Raw genomic sequence first — 21,594 nt, forward strand, 5'->3', positions numbered from 1 at the left:
CAGTACATGCTCTTTTCAAGCAAACTTGGAACATTTACAAATACCAGGTGTGTTCTGGGCCAGCGTTTCCAAATGTCCCTTATGATAAGAATTATCTGCTTGTTACAATTCAGATTCCACAGCCCTTCCTTCACCAGAGCTACCAAATTAATATTTGGGCCAGGAGCCAAGTAGGTCCTGAGAGATTTCTGCTTATTCAGTGTGATGGGGGGAACCTCTAGTGGAAATTCATATGCATGACATGAAGCTCAGATTCCGTATGCAGCTGTGGGGGAATAGCTTAGTCACCGTCTTAATGTGTAAGATGTGTCAGAAACATGTACAGCAGGGTTAGTCACTTCAAATGCCTATGGGGGGCCAAGGTAACAGGACATAGGTAAACAGCATATAGGTAATGAGCTAGGTGTATTTTTCCAATGCAAACTCACTTTGCATGTTCAACATGTTGTCCCCTTGTCTTTGTTTTTCAACATGTGGCTTTCATTACCTAATTTTTGTTAGGGTTCAAGAAAATTTCACTTTATCCTCCACTATAATACATGTAAAAGAACAAGTATAAATATAAGCAGCAGCTGACACTCGCCCTCAATGTCAAGAGATGAAAAGTAGCATGGATGCAGCTGACTGGAAAATCCTGCTGTCTTAAGAGAATCCTGGCCCAGTATCACCAGACCTTTAGAATTCTCCAAATAAAGCAGAAATGTAGATATTTACATGAAAACTCCAGAACTTTATGTGTTGAAAACTAAAGTGGAAATGCTGTAATGGTCAGTCACTGCAAGACGAACCACCAAGTCTAATAGTAGGCCAGGTGCAAGCTGGAGGGTTCCCCAGTTGTAGGCCTAACGTTAAAACAATGTGATATTAGCACTGAACTAGACACTAGCAATAACAACAAAAAAGACATTGAAGAATTAGTCAATAAATGATATTCAAAAATTTAGTGAATAAATTTGAAATAAGATAAAAAGATCAAAGATTAAAACCATAAGAATACCAGAGCTACCACTGTGAATACAATCCTTCCTTCCTCCTGCTCCAATATAAACAAAGCTAAAATCTAAAACACAAACTCAGAAAAAAGATAATACATAATTATAAAGAAATATTAACATCTTTAATATAAAATTAGGAAGACAGGGATGAATATTCAAAAGAAAAAGAGTTAAGGGACAATCCTTCAAAGGTCAAAAACATGAAAAACGTTCAACTTTCCCAGTAACAAAAAAACATTTTTTTTTAACTATAGGAAGCTTGGTTGAATTTTAAAAACCATTCTATTCAGGGTTGGTAATATGAGAACATACGCATACTTCTGGTGGGAATATAAACTGAAAAGCAACTGGCAATACCTACCAAAAGGCTAAAAATGTACATACCTTATCTCCAATTCTATCTCTAGCAATCAGGTAAGTGCAAAGGATATATATATAGAAGAAAGATGATGGGAGCAACAGTGATAAAACAAGCTTTGAAAAAATATATATATACAAAAAAAATTTGAAAAACTAAAAGCAGTAGTGGAGCATACTACCCAAAAAACAAACAAACAAACAAACAAAAAAACCCAAAAACTTACCAAGACTTGGGGAAAAAACCCCTACATTTTCACTTTGAATTGATCAAATAAATTATGAGCATCAATACAATGACACAGGTTTATACTTACTAGTAAATAAATGTATAAAGGATGTGTTAAATAAGATTTTCATGAAAGGACAGTTCTATGATATTAGTGTAATTTTATACCCTCCGCCATGTATGTAAATCATATTCACACAGGACATCCATGCAGTGTTAGTGTATATACAGAAAAGTGTGGAAGATTATACACTGAATTGTTAATCATCAGTATCTCTAAAGAGTGATAATACAGTGATTACTTTTTAAGTTCTTGAACTGTGTATTTTTTATGTAAGTAAAGTTATTTCTATTTTGGAAAAAAATGAGCAGAGACAAGCTGTTTTATTAAATTTTTCTTGATACATGTACTTTTTTTAGAGTTTTAAAAATTATTTTTATATACATATACTTGATTTTTTTTTTTTAAGTTTAGTTCACATTTTATTTTTTATTGCTTTGGTTTTTTTGGTTTGGGGGGGAAGTAATTAGATTGATTGATTGAAGTGCTGGGGATTGAACCCAGGACCTTGTGCATGCTAAGCAAGCACTCTTCCACTGAGCTATACCCTCCCCGCACCTTATGTGTATGTTTTTACCTAGGCTATGCATTATCCTATTTCTATCCATAGAATGGTAGCTTTTCAGTGAAACATAAATATCATTTTGTCACTGACGTTAAAAATCACTATAATCACAGAAAACAGTCATCCACAGTGAAAAAGAGAGTCTTTCCAGTAGTAACAGTGATCCTGGGTTCAATGTGTAATAGCTTAGAGTAATATCACAAAATATTTCAGCTGACTTTCCAATTTAATGCTATATTAGAACATCTTCAGAGTTACACATACAAAAGAACAGGTACTGTAACACTGCAGTTTCAACTATTAAATATAGAAAACTTATCTACCAAAAGAAAAAAAATTACCGTGATTTCAGCTGAACCTTTCACAAAGGGAAATTCAAGTGTTCTCACTTTCCCAATAAAGAGTGGTGTGTCGTCTTCCTCATTAGAACCTTTGATGGTAGCCATTACAGTGCCAACCAAATCAATTCCAGTACGATTGTTGTAGGCATCCTGAAAGTAAACAATGGAAAGTAACCAATTAGAAGTGGAAAGAAGAATAAACCCAATGAAGGACATGTACAAATCAGAAATATGACCAATTTGTAAGGCCCCAAATATTAAATTAAATTCTTACTCTAAATATAGAATTTAATTCTCAGAGTAAGTGTTCTACAGGCAGGAAATCCTAGAAACCATAAAAGAACCAGAGGCTTCCATCTAATACAATGGCTCCCAACTTGCTGTATTAAAAGGACTCCCATTTAAAAATGTGTCCTTATCTATACAGGAAGGGGGTCAAGCTGGGGCTGTTCCCCAAGGCAATAAGAATCCAGAACATTCTGACACAGCAAGACCCTGTCATAGCAACTCCTTTTACTCTTTTTTTTTTTTATGGGATAATAACAGCAAAGCATCAATCCTAGATCTACTAGAAATGGGACAAGATGTTGCATTTTATTTGGTCTTGGATAGATGAAATGAAGTTGAAATGAATCAGAAAATTAAAAAAAAAATCTGTTATGTAACTTCAGCACCTATGTACTGATCTATGGAAGATTAGTTTAAGAACAACTTTTGTGTCTAAAACAAGAAAATTACACTGAAGGAGTTACATATTCCATCAGCCAAACTCTTCATAAAGAAGAAGTTCTGTTAAAGTGTTTTATGTGTTTTTGTTAATGTTCTTGGCAGCCCTATTGCTGCTTACTCTCTCGGTAACCAGAAGCTTTGAGGAGCTCAGTATAAGTCATGGGAACAGATCTCTTCAAAATAAATACTTAATTACCTCCTGCCCTCAGTGAAGTGGACCTTGAGGAATCAACTTACTTCCCACACATTCAAAATACATACATGAAATAGGGGTATAAAGTATAATAAAAGTACCTTTTTTAAGGGTATAAATTATGAAAGGTTTCTGCATGAGTCATTCCTATTTAGCATATCTGGATTTATTTTACATATAAAATTATTCATTCTCTATTTGTATTCAAGTATAAAGATATTTATAAATATTTCATTCATCTGCACAAATGTTTCCTATAAACTTAACTGAATAATCAAGATCTGATTCTGTAATAACTACCCTGCACTCTTAAACTAGGAATAATTTTTGTTGTTACTCTTCGTAATTTGGAAGTAAATAAACATTACCGTGATATGAAGGTATAAATCTTTGACCAAGGTCCTACTGGCAACCGAGCGAACATTTGAAACAGCTGGTGTAGCTGGCTGAATTTCAGGAACTAACTTCACGGGTTGATTAGGCAGAACATCAACTATAATCTTACAAAACAAAAGAAGCATTCTGATTAACAATACACTGATGGTTTAGTATTTAAAGAGGAAGAGAAGAAATAGCACATAATAAATGAAATATTACTTTAAAACGTACCTCCAATAAACTCTTAAAACTTTAAAAAATGCAGGATAAAAGGCATATCAGATTAATTTTTGAATGTTAACCATCTAAGAACAAATATAGAAACACTTAAAAACACAGGCAATTTTTAAAAATTTAGTGCACTAACGATAATGAATGGAGATGGTGTATGTTAAAACTACCTTAAACTTCATTATCCAGAATCCTAGTACTTGAAATGTTATTAACTGAAAAATTTTCACGTATGATTGGAGCAACCTTACCACAATATAGATTAAAATGTTGACTAATTGAGTCCTTGATATAAAGGGGGATGGAAAGGTAACTTTTGCATCAGGTCAAATTAATCAGCATAACTTATATATATTTATTCTAAAATTGCTGAAGATGGCATTATTTATACTTTTCATCCAATAATTAATCCAATTTTAAACAAAACATATCTCAACAAAGCAAGAAAATGGGAAGCTAAAGCTAACTGCAATGTATAAAAGGAGTAAACAAACCTGTTCACTATTAAGAATATTTGCTTTATCCATCATAAAGCCAAACTGGATACAATATGTTCCCACTTTGTTAGGAATTGCTTTATCCCTAAGTTAAAAAGAAAGATAAGATCACTGATAACTTTTAAACGGAGGGGAAGAAATTCAAAGCATTAACATTGCTGTTCCTTGAACAAAAAGTAAATGAGAAAGAAGAGAGTTACTATTACTAGATTCACCTTCATTCACCAAGTATTTCCTGCATTATCAAGCTTAATTCTGGATCTCTCTTACCTGGACACTCTTTCACAAAACATCTAGAACACAAACGCTGGATGTGGCAAAAAGGAAAGAACAGCAATATAAAGTTGACAGAGTAGTAAGCACAAAAACCAATGAATTATGTATCAAGTGAATTTTGCTTAATTTCTCCCCAAATTTCCAACTCAGTCTTGCATTGCAAAAGTAAAGAATATCCTGATCTTTTTATATTGCTTTGTTTTCCATTCAAGTACTATTCTAAATATTTAACTCTCTCTATATTAAACATTTATTGTGATTTAATTACCAATAAAGAACACAGTATCTAGTAAGAGACAGTCTTGTAGAATATTTTGGTCACAAACACAATGATTATCTGAATGACATTCTACGGTATACCTTGGATGATATGTGCAGTGTGGTTCATGATCTCTAAGGTGGCTCTGCATGTCATTCATATTCTCAAAATACTGGCATAACGCAGTAAATAAAGGCTTTTAATATATATCTGAAATGATATTCTGCACTGCAACATATACACAATCTTGGAGAAAATTATGTAGCCTTTCTCTAAGCCATGTTTCTCTGGGGATAATTCCTAATAAAGTTTTAGTAAGAATGAAATAAGACTTCTGCTTCCAAATGGCAGACCAATCCTTCCTGATGAAGACAACCATATTAAAAAAGATATTTGCCTGAAGATGTTTGAGAGATCATAAGCCAGAGTGAAAAATGACTCAGCAGGATGTAAGACAGTGGGGAGACTCTGGGAGGTGAGTTTCATATGTAAGGCTGCTTGACTCCTGGGAGAACATTCTAGGAGCAGAGGTGGACCTAAAGTAGACAGGATCGCAAGGGAAAAGCAACTCAGCTTTGAATTATCTCAATCTCTGAAAATGGACTGAAATGATAACAGACCACTAGTGGCTCAGACAATGGACAGAAGTAAATGTAAACTGTATGTGGAGAAAGATTAACTTCTTAGACTTTATATTATTTCTACAAATATTCATAAATAAAATGTATGGTAAAAACCAAACAAACAGATTCATGAAGAGGCAAGAATTAGAATGAAAACCAACAGAAATGAGACAATCAAAACAGACTGAAAGGAACTCTAGACAGATTTAATTTTGATCACTGCTCAGAGTCATAGAAGACAAGACTAAGAATTCCAACAACGAAATGGATCCTTTAAAAAAAAAAAAAAAGCAAATTAAAAATACCAACCAGAAATGGATAATGCAAAGGTGAATTTAACAGCAAATAGACACCAGTGAATAGGGATTAACTGAAGGTAGTTGAGAAGCAAAATCTAGAATGAAAACACAAAAAAATGTGGCACAAAGAGGCTAAGAGAGAATACTATAAGAAGGACAAATGTGCATGTAATTAAGAGTGTCAGGAGGAGAAGAGGGAAAAAATGAGGCAGAAGCAGTATTTGATGAAATAACGGCTAACAATTTTAAAGAACTGAACAAAGACCACAGATTCAAAGCTGGTGAAAATCAAATGGGATAAATAAAAACAAATCCACACATATGCATGTCCCGATGTAACTGGCGAAAACCAAACTCAAAGGAACCAAAAAAGAAGACATTGGGGTGGGGGGGTAGAGCTCACGTGGTAGAGCACATGCTTAGCATGCACAAGGCCCTGGGTTCAACCCCCAGTACCTTCTCCAAATATAAGTAAATAAATAAACCTAATTACACCCCCATAAAACAAACAAACAAACAAAAAAGGCAAAATGTGTGCTTTGAGGGGGAGGCTATAGCTCAAATGGTAGGGTGCATGCTTAGCATGCATGAGGTCCTGGGTTCAATCCCCAGTACCTCCTCCAAAAATAAAAACGAACAAACTGAATTATCTCCTACCCCCCAAAAAAATTTAAATAGGAGAAATAATTACTTTTCAAGATAACAACAGTTAAGAATGATCATCAATTTCTCAACAGAGATGATGGGATAGTGATGCGTGGCCTGAAAGTGCTATTAAGAAAGAAACTGACAACCTAGAAAACTATGTCCAGGAAAACATTTTTCAAATATGAAGTTGGAATAAACACATTTTCAGGTAAAACTGAGATAACCTGTCACCAGCAGCTGTGCACTAGAAAATATTAAAGGAACTTCCTCTGATGGAAAATGATCCCAGAGGAAAGCTGTGATTTGAAGGTTCACAGAAAGGATAAATGAGTCAGTAGATCTAAATGAACACTGACTATATAATAATGCACTAGTGCATTTAATATACACAACAAAGGTAAGTAAGTTGGGAGAGAGAAAATGGAGTTTAAGTGCTCTAAGATTCATGCACAGACCAAGAAGAGGGTACAAAATGTGAATTATCTTTTAGACATTGGTATGTCAACTATGTATGCTGAAAGAGAGAGAGAGAGAGAGAGAGAAAGAGAAAATAGTAAAAGAAAAAAATTTTACATAAATTCAAGTCAATGAGGAATAGAAAATAAGAATAGTTGGATTAAATAAAAAATAGTAATAGATTCAAAAGCAAGCACTGTCATAATTGTATGTAGTATCTAAACTTTTCAATTAAAACACAAATTATTAAAAAAAAATCTGCCAGGAAATTGCAGTAATCTAAGTCTGAAAGTAAATAATAAAATGGCCTCAAAATACGGAGTAAGTAAACACTGACAAAACTGAGAGAAAATAGGCAAATCCACACTCATACTAGGAGATTTACCACACTGCTAGGAAAGCAGACCATATTTTTCTGTATGTATATAGAAATAGCAGTATGTAGATAGAAAAATCAAACAAAATGACTACAGACTTTGACCTAATAAACATGAAAGACTGTACTCCAAATGCAGTATACATTTTCTAGTCCACATGGAATATGTACAAATACTGACTGTATACACATACTATAAAAACAAATGTCAATTAACTTCAAAGGATTCAAATTATACAAGGTAGGCTCTCTGACCACAGTGGAATTAAGTTAGAAATCACTAAATAAAAGAGAGTAAGAAAATCCCATAATTTAGAAATTAAACAATCTATTTCTGAATAAGCCACGGGTAGAAGATGAAATCACAACGAAAACTAGAAAATATCTTGATGCAAATAATAATGAAATCACAATGTAAAAACACTTGTGACTATTCCTAAAGCCAAGCTCAGATGGAAATTTATAGCTCTATATACATATATACGAATACTTAGTTATGTACACATGTGTATGTACAGACACACAAATATATGTATATATAGGTGAAAATAAATGAGCTAAGCAATCATCTCAGGAAGTTTTAAAAAGCCAGAAGCAGGTTCTTTGAAAAGACCTACGAAATTGAAATATCCTGGTAAGATTAAATAAACAACAAAAAGAACATTCAAATAACCGATGTCAAGAATGAGAGATCAACATCAGTCACACTGCATTCTAAGTGACTATATATTATGCTGTACCAGAGTATGTTACTGTGTTCTTAGGCTATGAAGAGTCAGCTACCATTGCAGTGACAAAGAAAAGCATGAGAGAAAAAGAGAGCAGTTAATTAAAATGTCAGTACTATTGCCTATATGAATTTGTTACATACTTTGTAATAAAAAAGAGAACTACAGATCCTACAAGCAATACAAAATATCATGAACAACAAATTAGAAAGTTTAGATAAAACTGAAAAATTCTTAGAAGATTACAAGTTACCAAAACTGACCAAAGATGACACAAGAAATACAAATAGTTCTGTAATTGCTGTATTTGAAGAAAATTAATGCATAACTATCACCTTTCTCTCAAAAAACACCAGGCTCAGATGGCTTCACTAATGAAATCTACAAAATACTTAAGGAAGAAACGATGACATTCTTACACAAGATCTTCCAGAGAATAAACTAAGACTTCGGGATCACTTCTTCTAATTATTTTTGTGAGGCATACATGACCTAGATATCAAACCTGGAAAGAAAATATATACACATAAAATCCAGGCAACCTTGACCCATTAATGTAGATGGAAAAATCCCAAACAAAATATCAGCAAAACAAATCCACTTATATATAAAAGAAGTAATACATCATGATAAAATTGCATTTATTCCAGTAATGCAAGGTAGGCTAAATGAACGTTCGGAAAAATAATGTACTGTAATTTATCACACTGAGAAAGAGGAAAAGTATTATATATCACCTCAACAGATGATGAAATGTCATCATCTAATGTCAATTCATGATAAACAATAATTCTTTTAGTAATGATTACAAATGACCAATCTAACAGAGACACCAAAATAAAAACCGTAAAGCCAACATCACAGTTATGGGTAAAATGCTGAAACGCCCCCTTTGGACTGGGAATGATATTAGAATAATCACTCTTATCACGTCCATTTGACATTTTACTGTAAGATATAGCCAGTGCAGTATGGCAAGAAAAAGAAATAAAATGTCTAAGGACTAGAAAGTAATAAACCTCATCATTATTCACAGGTGAGTGTGCAAATATTTAAAACTTCGTATTTGTTACTGGTCTGTCACAAGAAAAGAAAACTCAAGAGTATTTAGACACACATATAGTAATCTGACATTGCCTTGACAAGTGCACACTGAAAGAACTTTAAAAAAATGAAGGGAGGGAGGGATAAACTGGCAATTTGGGATTAACATATTACAAACTACTATACATAAAAAAGGTAAAAAACAAGGACCTACTGTACAGTACAGGGAACTATATTCAGTAGCTTGTTAATAACTCATAATGGAAAAGAATCTGAAAAAGAATGTACATATACATGTGTATACATATATTTAACTGATATATATAACTGAATCACTTTGCTGTACACCTGCAAATAATTCAACATCGTAAATCACCTATACCGCAATAAAAAATAAAGTACAAAATCACACACACACACACACACAAAACCCATCAGTCTATGACAGATTGGAAATTTTTTAAAAAACAAAAATTAGTCCTTCAGTACAGTCAGTCTGAAAAAGAACTGAACTAATATAATGAACATTCTGAACCTACTGATGATTTGAATAATTTTTAAAATAAGAGAAACCTTAGAGAGGATTCTGAAAAGATGGCAAGAAGTAGGTAGCATCAGGAATCTGTCTCCCCATCTAGACAATGACGGCACCAGTATAATCTATTTTGGAAACCTGGAGGCTATGGAAGGCTTGCCACTTCCAGCAAGCCGGAAGACCTGGATGGTAAATTCTAGTTAATTTTACTCAATTTCAGCTCTTAGCATACACAGTATCAGCTACTCATTGCCCACCTCCCAGCCCCACAGCAGGTAGCTCTGTACATGTTCCTGGAGCAGTCTGTATGGCGCTCACAAGAACCAGGGTAGGCAAAAGTGGACCCTATCCTCCCAATATTGGGAATACAGATTCTGTTTGCTGTTTCTGATTACAGAGTTACAACAAAAATGCTAGCAGCCACTGTTACTGCACCAACCCACAACATTCCAAGACCTATATCCTCCAGATTAAGCAACTCCTAGGAGGATTTAAAGGGCCAGCACTCTTTCCTGCCCCTCTTCATTTTTCTCTTTTTGGAAGCCAGACATTAAAGGACATTAAAAGCAAACAAACAAACAAAAAATACTGCATATATGGGAAAAATCAGAAAGTGAACTCACTTGCTCAGGAAAAAGGCTCAGAAAAGACCCGAAAAGACCTTAAGTTTACACTTAAGCCTGATCTGCGGCAGAGAAACAGCCTACAACAATTTAAAAAAGAACAAACAAAAAATCAAAACAATAACCAGCAACCTTGGAGAAGGCAAAGAATCTCAACCAGAGTTACCACATTATTAGATTCAAATGTCAAGTTTTCAACAACAACAAAATCACAAGGCAAACAAAGAAATGGAGAAGTATGGGCCATTGAAGGGAAAAAATAAGCCAATCAAAATTGTCCCTGAAAAACACCTGGTAGCTAATATACTAGACAAAAACTTTAAAACAACTACCTTAAAGATCCTCAAAGAACTAAAGGGAGATGTGAAAAATGTCAAGAAAATCATGTATGAAAAAAAAGGAAATACCAATAAAGAGATTAGAAAACTTAAACCAAAAACAAATTCTAGAGCTGAAAAGTACAATAACTGAAGTGAGAATTTTACTTCATGTATTGAAAAGCAGATTTGAGCAGGTGGAAGAATTAGCGAACTTGAAGATAAGACAGTGGAAATTACAGTCTGAGGAACAAAAAGAAAAGAGACTGAAGGAAAGTGAAGTGAGCCTAAGGACATCACCTGACACATCACCAAGTGCACCAATAAACACATCGTGGGAGTTCAAGGAGAAAAGAGAGAAGGGGAGGGCAGAGAGAATATTGAAGAATGGGCGAAAACTTCCCTAGTTTGATGAAAGACATGAACATAAATATCCAAGATGCTCAAGGAATTCTAAGTAAGATAAATTCAAAGAGACCCACACCAAGACACATTATCAAACTTTCATAGGATAAAAAAGAGAGAATATTGAGAGCAGCAAGAGAAAGGTGAATCTATTACATACAAGGGATCATTAATAAGGTGATCAGCTTTCTCATCAGACAGTTTGGAAGCAAGAAGGCTGTGGGTCAATGTTTTCAAAGTCCTAAAAGAAAGAAACAGTCAACCAAGAATCCTACATCCAGCAAAACTAAAAAAACTTTACTTTTTTGTCCCTCAAAAGTAGAGGAGAAATCACGACATTCTCAGATAAACAAAAGCTAAAGGAGTTTATTACCACGAGACTTGGGCCAGAAGAAATGTTTAAGAGGGTCCTGTAAGGTTAAATGAAAGAAATATAGGCAGTAACTTAAAGCCACACGTAAAAATAAAGATCTCAATGAAGGTAAATACACACGCAATTGTAAATGCTGATAGTAACGTTAACAACGGTTTACAATTATATCTTCTGTTTTCTATACTAGGCTTAAGAGACTAATATATTTAAAGAAATAAAACAAAGCAATTATTAGTCCAAAAGCAAAAAAGACATTTCTAATAAATAAGTAAAGAAACCTTAGACATCATCTATTCAAAACAATTTTTCAGATTTCAAAGTACAGGTCCAGAAAAAAGAAGCAACACTCAAAGTCAAATAGTTAATAAAACACTAGTTCAGCTTTTTTACTCTGTAAAATCTTAAGTTTAGAATTATAGAAATCCCTATAAAATAAGATATTATAAAGTGCTCTGACAACGTAATTCCTCTGCTGCTTTTGATAGTTTTGAAAGCAAGTGTATCTATCACAACAGTCTTTCCCAAAACCTTTTTACAATGTTTACAGACAAATAAAACATTTTTTCAAAAAATTTCCTGACCAAAAAATTAGGAGATATTAACATCTTGTATTCAATCATGAATTATTTTTCCCTACTCTAGCTGAGAAGGCAAATGTTGCCAAGGATGATTAACTCTGTAACAAAAAAATGTAAAAAAAAATGAAATGATTTGAGAAATACCTGAAGTAGAAGCAGCCATCTTCCTTGTCATTATCTTTTATTTTATTACAGCTAAATGTTTCTGCCTAGAAGAAGTAGGAAAGAAGTGGGGAGCGATAAATCACAAAGTTAACACAGTGTATTGAGGATGAAAATTTATGTTACCTTCATCAAATGTGAATCCAGATCACATTAGGATTGATAAATACACACACACACACACACACACACACACACACACACACACACACACACACCCCTTTACAATGCATGTATGACACCATAGTGAGATTACTCACAGTGGAAAGATACACAGTCATTAAAGGACACACAACAGATCGTTACAGTGGTAACATAATTTTAAGATAACAGCTTATTGGGGTTGTAAGCATAAAATATATATCAAATTTCAAAGACTTGGTACAAGAAAGTAAAGTATCATTAGCAAATTTTAAAATACTGAGTTCATGTTGAAATGGTTATTTTTGACATATTAGGCTAAAACTATATTAAAATTAATTTTACTTTTTTCTTTTTGCACTTTTAATGTGGCTACTAGTTAAACATCATCTGTGGCTAGTGTTGTATTTCTACTGGACTACGCTGCTTTAGACTCTCAAACTGTTCTCTCCACTCTATGCTCCTTTACTCTGCATTCTATCCATCATGTCTCTTTCAATCACATCTCTTTCTGTATTACCTCATTGTGATATTCAGTGGTTTTTTTTGCCTTGTGCTACTGTTCTCCCAGATATAATTTTGAATAATACTCTGATGTATTTTTTTAAAATCCCAAGTGATGGAATGAGTTACTTTCTAGCTCTCCAGTATTGACACACTGCATTTTTACATTAAATTACATATAATTTTATGGTAAATATAAGCTATTTTTAATTTCTGAAATGCTTTCTATGACTCACATTTGCTGGTGGCCGGTTCCCACTGTTAGACAGTTTCCACATTTTCATGGAAATACGTGCTGGATTAATATTTTTAATGATACTGTCATCTTCAGAAATAACAGTAATCATAAAATCTGTAATGGTGAACATTAAAAAATTATTTTCTTTCTAGTTCAATTAGTGGATTTGGCTAAATAATTTTATGTCTTAGGGCATACATCTTGTTTAAACGTTAATAAAATTCTGATGGAGAAATAAAACTATTCTTTAGTCTTCCCCAACAGTTTGTTCATAGAAGTTATTAATCATGACAGATAACTCTCTAGTGCTAAATTTCCCACAGAAATCTAATAAATACATCTCTGCCATCAACAGTCCTTTGTCTTACTGTCACAGTCTGCCATGCAAGATCAAAAGGGTTGGACTGTGGGTACTCAGCAACCTAGAATAGGCCAAACAGTTACAAATCTACACGCTTTATGTATTCTGAGAATGCAATGTTTACCTTCTTTTATGATTTTCAATAGCATATGGTAGCTAAACTATTATTATGTATAATAGTCCCCATATACTTATCATCTGTAATATTCACTTGTTACCTGTCAGTTTTTTAATCACAAGAAATAGGTCTTATCTCCCCTAACAGATTTCAAACTCCAAGTACAAAGGTTATGTATATATGTAACTTAATTATTTAAAATTATCGTTAATATTTCAATTGAAACTTTCTGGTCTGCTTCTTTCACTTCCTGTAACTATGAATATGAATTCATCCATTCAAGAAAACCAAAGTCTTCAAGAATATTACCTCTATAAAGCAAATACTATTTCCTATTGATTTGGTACGTGCCATATTACACTGAAATCATTTGCTTAGTTGATTGTCTCCTACATTAGACTGAATTCACTGAAAACTGTCATACTCACTGGAACTAAGAGCCCAGTATAGTGGATGGACATTAGTAGGTATTTAGCATATGTTTGTTCTGAAATATCTTTAATCATAAATTGTGATGTGATGTATTTCCATCCAAAGTAAGTTGAACAGTCTCAGTTCTGTTTGGTTCAACATTGCACCGTATTTAGGAGAACATACTCGTACAGTTCTTGACATTTAGCAGTTCACACTTCTGCAGAATTTCACAATTCAGTGAAAGAACAAACACAAACTGAATTACCTTAAGCTATCAGTTTATGTATGAACTTTTAATTCATTCTTAACCATTAAAGGAATGTAGGATATAGGGGTGAGGGAAGATATACCTAAGTCAAATGTACTTTTCTTGCCATTTAAAAAGCCATAACATGATTGCTTTTTTATCATGCTGAACACTTGGGATAAATTATTTATTCCACTAATGTAAAAGCAGACTGTCACTACAAATGTATTTTAAAACTGTGAATTACTCACCGGTGAAACTACCCCCTGCTAAAAAGGAAGCATCTTGGTCATATTTAACATTGAGACGAATGGGTTTTTCAGGGTCTGGAAGAATCATTAACTTAATTATAGGTCCTTCTATAGTATTCTTGTTATAGATGGCTTTAACCTGCATGATATGTTCTCCTCTAAAAAGAAAAAAGGGGGAAGGGGAGAAAGGGGTTTAAACTGCATTAGTTATAACTAAAAATTCTAAGACAATTTATACAAAGTTTAACTCATTTAGGAAACCTCTCTAATCCTGTCAGTTCCAACTCCTGACTAACACTAAGTAGAAGGCTAGCTATTACTCAACTTCATCAAGTAATAACAAAAAATCAATTTCTATAATACCAATAACTATCAAACTTTCAGTTCTTACCTAGGAGCATAAACACTGAACACTCCCAAATTAGCCCTGCCCCTTTCATCAGTTTTATGCTGTTGGTTTGAAGGAGTGAGCTGGAAGCAAAACAAAACAGTTAATTAGAAAATTCTAGGAATCAAATTCTTTTCTTCTATTACTATTTAAAAACCTCTATTTGCACACACTTCTAAAATCTAAAATTTTCTAATTTGAACTGAAATAATATTGTGATCACATAATCCAAAGGCATCACACATACTGATCAATTAAACTAGAATTTCATGTATTTCAATTACGATCTTGCAGAATTCAATGTTCACTGTTTCAATACCACTGATGTACCAAGTGAAGTTTGGTCATACAAACAATGAAGGTGTATTCCAAAACTGGGGGGTTGTGGGAGACAGCACAGGAGAAATAAACAAATATACATACATAATTATAAGTCACGGCATAATACTATATCCATTGTTATGTCATCTTTCTCTTAGGACATTTACTCAGATGTGCTTTTAAAATCTTTGTTGCAATATTACCTTTGTAGTGATAACCAAGTTTTTACTTTCAAGTAACTTGGAATCAGTGGCCACATTTCCTAATCATTGGTTAGAAGAGTCAGCCTTTTGCAGATGCTTCTCTAAAATCTAGATCATACTCTTATTTGGTGTAGAAAATAATCACTCTCCCAGAAGCAAGCATTAAGAACGAAAGTCTATCTGCAGTAAATGGCAGCAGTATATCAGACTCTCCCCTAAACCCTAATGCCTAATTTCTATTTAAAAGAACTTAAAGATTAGGTAATTATGCAGACAAAGAATGCAACAGCTGGTGAGACAAAAATGAGAAGGAGTAACTGAAATACTAAAAGTCCTGTATTTGTACCTGTCTCACTTATCTTCCAATCCATCTTCTCTCAACCCATCTTTCTCAAAGTATTTCTTCCATCTAGTCCTAAATCTTTGTGGCTAAGCCAGAGAGGTAAGTCTTCTATTTTATGCTATATAGCAGCAATATTGCAGTCTTTTTTGACAGGCATAAGACCTCTGACCCTGATTACTTTACTTTGAAAACAAATCCACGTGGATCACAAGTCATTCTTGGCACTTTAACCTCCTTTATGGCTTTTAAAATCAACTTGTTGGGTCCTGGTAAATTCCTACTGGAATTCTTAATGAACTAATGGATTAATTTCAAGAAAATTGTGTATTTACATAATATAAACTGTTCCCATTCTCTAAAATTATAAAATGTGGAGGAATGCCCAAGTCCGGCTGAATACAATCCCAGGAGCTCTCTTCCGTGTTGCCTGGCAACAACCTGGCTGAGACAAATGAATTCCCTTCAACCAAAAGAAGAGACTTGTCAAAATACAACTCTGCAAAGGACTGGCAGCTTCTTCCCCTTTCCCCTCGCAGAAGGGCCTCCAACTTTGTACCAGGCATTCAAAGCCCCTGCTAGATCCTAAGCCAGCTATCCTAATACTCATGGAAACAGCTGGTACCTAATCTTGGACTTCATGTATGTACCCAAACATTACAAGGCCATGTTCATGCTTGCCGAATTCCCTAGCACACAACCCAGTATAGGTCCAATAGCTATGCCCAGACCTTGGTAGCTCTCCAAAAGGTAGGAGAGTACTGGTATTCACATGACTCTTTCTGCTTACCCTCAGAGCTTGTAAATTTCCCCAATAAAACCTGTTCCATAACCCATACTGCAAGCCACTGTATCTGCTTTCATTTCCCTTGTCAAAATTATCTATTCATCATAATGTGAAATCTAAATATTATTGGTATTATGTAATAAACACTCAGAACATTACCCCTTGTTACACTTTTTTCAAGATACAAACTATACTTCCTCAAAATAACTATAAAAAAGTTTAGGTTGATTTAAACTAATAATAAAGATTATATAAGACTATATTTCTGAAGGAAAAAAAAAATAGAGAAATGTGACAGCTAAAGACATTCCCTGAGAATGAAAGCCACAATTTTAAGTAAGAAAATTATTTAAGAACATTTAACACTTACCTTTACATTGACACAACATTGTAAACTGACTCTACTCCAATAATAAAAATATATATATATATATATAAAGAAAAAAACCTTACCTTTAAATTGTTAGCTTTTACAAGACTTATTTTAACCTGTGGCACAGGTGCTGGATTATCCCACTGATCACAAAGTTGAACAATGAGAGGATTCTGTAATTCTCTTCCATTAATCACTGGGATGGACTAAAACAGATATATTTTAACAAACACTAAAACATATGTGCCAAACAATATGATTACTATTTTTATACTTTTAAAACAATCACTTAATTTATCTCTTCTAGTCACAAATAGCTTTTCATCAATTAAAATAAACTTGTGAAAGTCAATTACATTGTCACAATTGATCCTCTTCTCATAGACATACTTTGATAAAAGGAAAAATAGCATTTGACACTACTGCCTTCTAGAGCCAGTTAAGAATTCCAAAAATTACATATTAGAAGGACTTCAATAGAAACAGAAGCTTATCTTAGGTTCTCATATTTAGCACTGTCTACACTTAACTCCTCCGTCAATTGTCAGCACTCTGCCAGTCTACATGAAGCAGTAATGAAATGCACAGCTTTCCAGCTTTTGGTTAAATGGGACTAGTCACTGATAATCTACACTGTTTTGTTGGCTTAAAATGCTTCCTGCTTTTCCCTTACTTCATGTAAGGCCTGTGTAATTCTAGGAATTTGCAGGCAGACATATTAATACTGGATATATCAAAGGAAACACACTGTCAAGCAAGAAACCTGTTAAAGTCCAATCCTCTGTGTCAGATTTTAAAAGTTAAAAAAAATAGAAGATGGGAGAGAACTAGCGAAAAAGCTGATTTATCACCTCTCTCCTATTAATAACGCTGCCTCTGCTTCTTTCGTCCCTCACCTTACCTGAGGTAGTTGGTTACCAAATTAGATTATGAGGCTGCTAAAAGTAGGAGAAAAATTAATAAAATGTTATGGATAGAACTTTATGTTTTTTAAAAAACAATACCCTTGAAGCTGGTTTAGTTTAAATGCTTGACTACTAAAAAATTTTCATGGATAGACAATATATACTCTATCTGCCAAAGTTTATAAAAAGCTTGAATATAAAACAGTGCTTATGTTTCTAAATGTAGACACATTCCTAGTCACATTAATTGTCTATCCATCAAATAGTAACTACTTTTAACAAATATCTTTCAGTAAATAACTTTGTAGCCCAAGGTGTTAGTCAAAAATTTTTCTGCAAAATAGTGGGGAAAGGAAATATCCAAAATCAAATGTTCATGAATAAAAATCTGCCCTCTGCCACTTTTTAATATTGTCCTATAATTTAACATTTAAGAATTTCAGTTTCCTCATTTATAAAGAATGATAATATATGATAATGTTGTTGAAGATTAAATGAGAGAATATACATATACTTATGTATTTATGTTTTCCTATTTATCATGTTTAGGTGTTAAATCGGTTCTCTTTTTCTATTTAATATCCTGTGAGGGGAAGATAGATCAAGAGTTAAATTAGAAAATTCTAGGAAACCAGATATTCAATGATTATGTTTTCAGTCTTATCTACATTTAATGTATCTCTTAACAGAATCAGAAATTAGTTTTAGGTTTTATTTTTAAACCTTCTGGATTTCTATGGTATCTGCAAATCTTGTAATGAATTTTTGAGTTCACAAGCTATCATTATTTTTGATAATCCACTCCTACAAAACCATATGAAGAGATGCATGTGTCAAGATTCTTTCCACTTCAAAGGTACACAATTATTCCATGACATAGTCAACAAATTCTGACATCATTAGGTACAAAAAAATGCATTAATTTACGTAGTATATGTGCTTCCAGATAAGAATAAGTACACTAGTTTTTCCGTGAAACTCGTCAGTCAAGACACTGTTATGGAAAAAAACTTTTTGAAGGACACTGACATACTGGTTTAGCTGTTTTTTTTAAACTCACAAATCAAAAAGGGCAATCTCAAAGTAAAGGATAGATATGTAAGCTTTTCTAAAGTGATCAGCTGCTTTATGGGATAATTTCATCTACTACCATGGTCATGTTGAGATCATTTTCCTTTAGAAAAAAATGTAAGTTTTCATACCAACAGATTAGGCCTTCCTACGCTGTAATGGAATGCCAGAAAGTGAACATTTTAAAATTAGAATTCTAAAAATTTTAACAAAAACTCAAAGGTAACAGATTTGATAGACATTTGCAAAATTACTATTTAAGATTTAACTATTTGCACTGGAAGGTATACTGAAGTTTTTATGGATATAATGAATGACTTGGTATCTGGTATGCTTTTTAAAATTCTAGCAAAAAGTTTTTTTCTAAGTCAGTGAGAGAGAACAATGAAATAAAATTAGCAAAAATCAGTAACTGTTGAAACTGGGGGTTCATTATATTTTTAATTTTATGCATGTTTAAAAATTTCTATAATAAAGTTCTTAGGATCTGAAGTACTACAGTATTTGTTGAACAAATGTGAGCACAGTGATGAATTAAATAATGAAGTATTATGATTCGTATTACTTTGTCCTTTTGTTATTGTTACTATTGTTAGTTGTTGTTACTTCAACAACAAAACGTATCTATTTTAATCTACTGACATTCTGAAGGCAATAAGCCATGTGGTGTTCAATTCTTTCCAACAAGGCAGGAAGTTACTTACCTCCTTTAATTCTGGCCAGTCTATAAGGAGAAGTTTAGCTGGTGGGCCAGAAATTAGCTGCACTCGAATGAAGTCAGAAAACTCACGCCAAGTAAAACAAAGATCCTTATTTCCAGGAGGACCTGGAATAAATTTGATGCCTCTTACACTTATACTTTGTGTATTTTCCTAGAGAGGAAAGCATATTGAGAAAAAACAGGGAGATAATGTTTAGTTTTCAGAAAAATGAAAGATGTTGTCACTAATCCATGTACATGCAGATGTGTTTCCAGTAAAACAATGGCAAGTAACTTGTACATATGCCAATACTGGTGTGCCATGAATTTCATTTCCTTGAGAGAAGAAAAAATTTCTCTTGAGGGAGAAATCTAGAAGGTTCCAGCTCTGTTCTTTTACCTGATCTTGCCCTGATTTCCCTCTTATTCACACCTGCACTGTCTCCTTTCTGTTCCCCAAACAGCCAGGCACATGCTCGCCCAACAACCCTTTGCACTTGCTCCTTCCCTCTGTTTGCAACATTCTTTACCAACAAGGCTTTTCTTTAGGTTCTGCACACAGAACACCTTAATCAGAGGGGTCTTCCATGACCACCTTATGTCATAGCCCATTTGACTCTTCTTCTTAACACTCATTTCTTACCTTTATATGCTCTCCCCATTACAAGATAACCTGTGAGAAGTCAGGAGCTGACTTGTCATTACTCAATCTGGTACTTAGAATGCCTAACACATCATATTAATAGATACCAATGAAACTAGTCTGTAATATTTGCAAAGTGACTGAAATACATAAACTGATTCCGTACTGGCATAAGCATAGTGGTATCTGCATTTTAACAGAGACCCCCTAATGATTTCATCATCTTAAATTTCCACTAACTACAAACCTATTCCATCAGATTTTAAAAATCAGAATTAAAATGTCATGTCTTATGACCTGAAACAACTGCTTGTAGAAGATTTTCTGTAAAAATATATTGCAAAATAATCAAAATTAATCTCCTGAAAAACCCACATTAATTGCAGGGGAATTTTTTTCATTTACAAAACAAATTTTCATTAGTACAACATACTGAATGTTCAAAATACATAAAGTCTAATGTAGAATTCCACATTTAATAGTGAAACACCAAATGCTCTTTTAAAGAGGTGATGTCTTAAGTAATGTTGAAAGTTTTTCTGGTTTTACTCCAAATCTTGAAAATAACATTTGCATATGCATTTATAAATTGCAGGTAAGTATAAACAGAATTAAGTACAAAATTCTGAAAGGCACCCTCTAAGGTCTAATGCTAAAATTATCAGTGGAATGTACTTCAGAAGAGCAGTATATTTTATGCAGATGTGGAAAAGATTTTAAGAAACAATGACGTATTAAAAGTACTTTTTAATTTAAAAAAAAACTTTAAAAATAGTGTTTTTTAAAAACAACTTTGGTTTCAAAAAAACCCCATAAGGTTCCGTTTTCTCTCTGCAGAGACTAGGGATAGACTCCTATTGTTTGTTTGAAAGTCAGTCAAGATAGTATCCCTTAGTTGTAAAACAGCAGCATTGACAAAGAAAGTTAATCTGGCTGAAAGATGAGCCACAGGAGGAGAGACGTGTGAGGCTGTGCTGTGGCGGAGCACTATGGGGCATTTCAGGCCATCCCAAGGAGGGGGAGTCCAACTCTATAGCACAGAATGCTCATAGGTCTGATGGGGGACCAGAGGATGGGAACTGAAAACTGACACTGGATTTGGTCAGGTGGTACAGGGCAGAAAAACATGATGGTAGTGGCTTGTCTGGGAATGACAGTAAAGAATGTAAAAACAGAGTTTACAGAACTCTTCTAAGAAGTTGTACTACAACAAGGAGAAGAGAAAGAGGGCAGTTAAGAGGACAGGGATTCAGGACCAAAGGAAATCGTGGGTTTTTTTGGGGGGGATGGAAGCAGGTGGGGAGTCGGGTT

General features: G+C 33.7%; 1 protein-coding gene across 1 annotated transcript in view; it reads right to left on the reverse strand.

Annotated features, from left to right (window-relative positions):
* The window catches only part of SMCHD1 (structural maintenance of chromosomes flexible hinge domain containing 1), a 114,890-nt gene that overhangs the window by 26,360 nt on the left and 66,936 nt on the right, over window positions 1-21,594 (reverse strand). Inside the window, exons 29-37 of the mRNA XM_074352512.1 lie at window positions 19,645-19,812; window positions 17,045-17,170; window positions 14,944-15,023; window positions 14,553-14,710; window positions 13,160-13,275; window positions 12,261-12,325; window positions 4,574-4,661; window positions 3,839-3,970; window positions 2,549-2,698 (exon numbers count right to left, since the gene is read on the reverse strand). Coding sequence (XP_074208613.1) covers window positions 2,549-2,698; window positions 3,839-3,970; window positions 4,574-4,661; window positions 12,261-12,325; window positions 13,160-13,275; window positions 14,553-14,710; window positions 14,944-15,023; window positions 17,045-17,170; window positions 19,645-19,812 — 1,083 coding nt within the window. The remainder of the gene's footprint in view (window positions 1-2,548; window positions 2,699-3,838; window positions 3,971-4,573; window positions 4,662-12,260; window positions 12,326-13,159; window positions 13,276-14,552; window positions 14,711-14,943; window positions 15,024-17,044; window positions 17,171-19,644; window positions 19,813-21,594) is intronic.

This window comes from Camelus bactrianus, chromosome 24, assembly GCF_048773025.1.
Source record: "Camelus bactrianus isolate YW-2024 breed Bactrian camel chromosome 24, ASM4877302v1, whole genome shotgun sequence".
Taxonomy (NCBI): Eukaryota; Metazoa; Chordata; class Mammalia; order Artiodactyla; family Camelidae; genus Camelus; species Camelus bactrianus.